This window comes from Anser anser (genome assembly GCF_964211835.1).
Source record: "Anser anser genome assembly, chromosome: 14".
In the NCBI taxonomy this organism is placed as follows: Eukaryota; Metazoa; Chordata; class Aves; order Anseriformes; family Anatidae; genus Anser; species Anser anser.
The window spans coordinates 12,161,567-12,166,567 of NC_139735.1; the positions used below are offsets into that span (position 1 = coordinate 12,161,567).

Consider the following 5,001-nt stretch of genomic DNA (forward strand, 5'->3'; position numbering starts at 1 on the left):
TTGTCACTGGCCAATGCTAACAGAGGTTATAAGTATTTCCTTTAACTTTAATAGGTGTTAATCCATTGGGTCAGGGTGTTTATAACGATTGTGTATCACTACAGAACAGTAAGAGCATCTTTTTCATATATGGTAGAGGACATCTTGGCAGGCAAGATATCTAGAGAAAATTTGGGATGTGGAGGTCTTGATGACAGTTTTAGAGTCACTAAGGGGGAATTGGGGATTTCTGCTGTTAGCAAGCAAACAAAAAAAAATCAAACACCAAGGTAAATAGGGTATTACAGATATTTACATTATGTGCTGTATCCAGTAGTCCCTTGACAAATTTACATGGTGTGTAAAATAAGGTGTGTGCACACCAGCCTCACAATTTCTTCACTCAGACCCCTGCAGCTCTAACAGAGGCTGTATAGTCAATGCAATAAAAGGAAAATGCAACATTCGGGCACTCCCAGGATCATCGGGAGTTAGAAAATGATAATAACTACAGATACTTGTGCTGAGGCTGACCGAGGCTTGCTCTGGTGCTGACAGGATAGAAACCTCACTGGGAGTTTTTGCTGAGCTGTGAGGATTCAAAGAGATCTATTGATTTTATTTATTTATTTATTTAACTTAATATCTAGCTTCTGGCTGTGCTCCTGATTTTCTCCATTTTTTAAAAGGCCATATATTCTGTGTAATAGAAATGCTCTTAGAATCATAGAGTCATAAAATACCCTGAGATGGAAGGGACTGACAAGGATCTAACTCCTGGATCCACACAGGACCACTCAAAAATCAGACCATGTGTCTGAGGGCGTTGTCCGAACACTTCTTGAACGCGGGCAGGATCGGTGCCATGACCACTGCCCTAGGCAGCTTGTTCCAGTGCCTGACAACCCTCTTGGTGAAGAACCTTTTCCTAACACCCAGCCTGATTCTCCCCTGTCACAGGTCCATGCCGTTCCCTCGGGTCCTGTCGCTGTCCTCAGAGAGCAGAGATCAGCACCTGCCCTTCCGCTCCACTTGGGAGGAAGCTGCTATGAGGCAGGCTGCTGAGGCCTCCCTCCCCTCAGCCTCTGCTTCTCTGGTCTGAACAAACCGAGAGACCTCAGCTGCTCCTCATCCTCTTCTCCTCCAGACCCTTCACCATCTTCTCCACTTGCACAGAAATTCTCAGCTGCATAAAGAAGCAGCGGATGCAGAAGGGTTAAGATCTTTTCTTGCCGCACGTTTATAGCCTCTTGCTTTTGATTGATCAGGATCTCATGTTAATAAGCTCTCAAGAAGGAAGCTGGAATCTCAGGAGACCGGAGGGTTTGTCAGGGTCGAAGCCGGGGTAAATTGCTGCTGAAGGTCACTCCAGGAAGGTGTTTTGCAGTGCATTCTGCCTTCTCCCATCTGCTTAGTGGGTCGGGGGAGCAGACAGCTTTGATTTTCATGCGTGGTCTGTTACCTCTGTGTGGTAGCAACTCGTCTTCCAACAGTTCCTGGGCTTGTCCTAAATGTAAGAGCTTTCTGGCGCCGGTATTTACTTCTCTGCAAGTAATTTGCATTCTGCAGCCTCCCAGTTCCCCCCACCCACCCGAGCTGTCCCATCCTCCTTCGGTGGGTTGGATGGGAGCTCGTCTGTGGCTGCGGGTGGTCAGACTGGGACTGTCAGAGAAGAGACCCACCTTCTATCGAATAATCCGAGATAATTTACCGTGCCTAGAAGAAGAAACAGGAAAGAGTCTCTCTCTCCCTCTTTCACTTTCTTTTCCTTTTTTTTCCCCTTCTTTTTAGATTAACAAGGACAGAGCCGACTGCCTCCTTTAATTGTGCTCTTAAAACCCCTCTGGGAGATGTTGTTCTCAGCCAGAGCGTGCTGGGACTATGCTGACCCGTGTTTAGCCGATGCTTGTCACTTCTCATACGCGTTTCCTTTCCGCCCTGTTACTCTGACAGCGGGCGGCGGGCGCATCGTCTCGCTGGAGCAGAAAGGGGGAGGGAGCGGGGGCTTCTCCGCAGCTTTCCCTTACGGAAACCCAGCCCTGCCGCAGAGTAGGGGACCCAGAGCTACCTTCACCCCCCCCCCCAACCCCCCCGTCCATTCTCCACGTCTCTATCGGGGCGTTTAAAAAAAAAAAGAAGAAAAAAAAAAAAAAAAGGGAACGGAGCGGCGGGGTGGCAGCGGCGGGGGGTCGCAGCCCCCTCCCCCGGCGGCGCAGGTGGCGCCACGGCCTCTGGGTGGCGCCGCCGCCGCGGGCCCGGTAAGAGACGCGCGGGGCCGCCGCGCCGGCCACAGCGAGCGGCGGCGGCGGGGGCAGCGGGGGGCAGCGGAGCGCAGCGGAGCGCAGCGGCCGCCTCTCCGCACACGGCGGCAGCGGCGGAGCCGCGCGGGGCCGGGGCGCCTCCGCGGCTGCAGCGAACTTCTCGCCTTCCCGTCGGTGCGCCCCGGTGCCCGCTCGCTCGGGAACTTCGGGCGTCTGATGAAATACCGGATTATGTTCCTGCCGAGCCGGGCTGCGGGGAGCTGAGCAGGGGAGGAAGAATGCGGGTCTATTTGATGGTCTTCTGCCTTACTTGCTGCACCGCGAACGGGCAAGTAGTGTACTCCATCGCCGAGGGAACAGAGCGCGGAGCGTCTGTGGGGAACATAGCGGAGGATATAGGAATAGATGCGGCTGCACTTTCAGCCCGGAAATTTCGCGTGATCACCGGTTCAAGTAAGCAATATTTTAATATAAATGCAAGCACGGGGGTTTTATCTATTAACGAGCCCATAGACAGAGAGCAGATTTGTGAATTAAAATCTACCTGTCTTCTGAATTATGAACTTGTGCTAGAAAACCCTCTAGAGCTTTATAGGATGGAATTTAAAGTCCTGGACATAAATGACAACTCCCCCATCTTTCCCGTAAGTGAATATCATATAAATGTGCCTGAATTCCTGTCACCCGGGGCACGGTTTGCACTCCCCAGTGCCCAAGATCTTGATGAAGGTACCAACGGTGTCCAGAATTATACCCTGAATCCCAACGAACATTTCCATTTGGAAATACAGATGCGTGGGGAAGGCAGTAAGTATCCTGAATTGGTTCTGAAGAAAGCCTTAGACAGAGAGCAGCAAGCCACTCACAGACTTGTTCTTACAGCCAAAGATGGTGGGGATCCTCCAAAGTCTGGTGATGTTCAGGTCATTGTGACTGTGCTGGATACCAATGACAATGCACCAGAATTTGAACAATCAGTCTATAGGGCAAGTGTCTTGGAAAACTCCCCCAATGGCACTTTGGTAGTGCAAGTGCATGCTACAGATTCGGATGAAGGTCCCAATGGAGAGGTCATGTATTCATTTAGCAATACTACTGCTGCTGACCTACAGCGAATGTTCTTAATTCACCCGCACACTGGGGAGGTGACAGTCAATGATGTTTCAGCTGTTCAGAGACCACTCCTCGAGATGCTTATTGAAGCAAGGGATAAAGGGGCATTTGCTATGTCCAGCACAGCTAAGCTGCTGGTGGAGATCACTGATGTGAACAATCATGGCCCAGAGATAACAATTGCATCCCTTTCCAGTCCCATTCCTGAGGATGCTGTTCCTGGCACAGTGATAGCTCTGCTGAGTATTATGGATAAGGACCCTGGGGAGAACGGGAAAGTAACCTGCCAGATCCCTGATAACCTTCCCTTCCAGTTAAAACCTTCCCTGGAAAACTACTACAGCCTGGTCACCAGTGGGCTTCTGGACCGAGAGCTGATCAGTGGGTACAACATCACCATTACTGCTACAGACTTGGGCTCTCCTCCCATCATCACTCAGAAGACCCTCTGGGTGCAGATTTCTGATGTGAATGACAACCCCCCTGTCTTTGCTGCTGACACATTTGATGTGTTTGTGGAAGAGAACAATCCACTTGGTGCTTTTCTCTACCAGGTCTCAGCATCTGACTCTGATATAGGGGAGAATGGACAGATCTCTTATATGCTCAGGAATTCCACAGTTGCAGGCAGTGCCCTGGCCAGCTTTTTGTCTGTGAGCTTGGCCAATGGGAGCATCTATGCAAAACGTGCCTTTGACTTTGAGCAGCTTAGGAGCTTCTATTTCCAAGTGGAAGCCAAGGACAATGGGTCACCAGCTTTGAGTGCTGCCATAACTGTGAATGTTTACATCTCAGACCAGAATGACAATGCCCCAGCCATTCTATATCCTGTCAGCCAGAACGGCTCAGTGGCAGTGGAAGTTGTGCCCCGCCTGGCTGATGAGGGTTACCTTGTGACCAAAGTGGTGGCAGACGATGAAGACAACGCAGAGAACGCCTGGCTCTCCTATCATCTTGCCCACTCCTCTGATTCCACCCTGTTCCACCTGGCACCACACTCCGGTGAGCTGCGCACCACACGCTCCATGCGTACCACTGACTTCCTCAAGCACAAGGTGGTTGTGGTGGTGCGGGACCATGGGGACCCACCACTCTCCTCTACAGTGACTGTGGGCATCCTGCTGGCTGACAGTCTGCCCCAGGCTCTGCCTGACTTTGATGACAATGGGGAGCCACCACCACTGCTCAATGCTACAAACCTCTACTTGATTGTTTCCCTTGCTTGTGTCTCCTGCATCTTCACAGTGTTCCTTCTCTTTCTTGCTCTTTCACGGCTGTGCCACTGCTGGGCTTGTCACCACCAAGGCTGCTGCAGCAGTAGCTGTTGCTGCCCAGCTGACGAGTATGAAAAGTATTGCTACAGTGTGCACATGCTTCCCAGCTCCCACCTCCCACCGGACATGCTGGAGGTCACTGGTGTGGGTAAACTGACTCATACCTACTTATACAGGGCATCTGTAGGCTTTGGGCATGGTAACAACAGCATCCCAAATGGTGATGCTGGGAACGTTCCCAGTGGCTCAAGGTTACAGGTGCCAGGACCCTGCCTCCAAGTGCAGCAGGTCCAAAGTGATCGCTTGAGTGCTGTCCTCATGGTAAGTACTTCTTTCTACTTCTTTCTTTTTTTTTTTTTCCCAAGCGTGTAGCC

The 5,001-nt window shown here is 51.1% G+C and overlaps 1 protein-coding gene across 3 annotated transcripts in view; it reads left to right on the forward strand.

Moving 5' to 3' along the window:
* Nucleotides 1–5,001, forward strand: part of LOC310881520 (protocadherin alpha-C2-like) — a 118,622-nt gene that overhangs the window by 36,141 nt on the left and 77,480 nt on the right. The window contains exon 1 of one of the 3 annotated variants that reach the window (XM_083798960.1): nt 2,702–4,948. The exons of the other annotated variants lie outside the window; for them this stretch is intronic. Coding sequence (XP_083655086.1) covers nt 2,837–4,948 — 2,112 coding nt within the window. The 5' untranslated portion in view covers nt 2,702–2,836. Of the gene's footprint in view, nt 1–2,701; nt 4,949–5,001 lie in introns of those variants that run through there. 3 annotated transcript variants of the gene reach the window in all.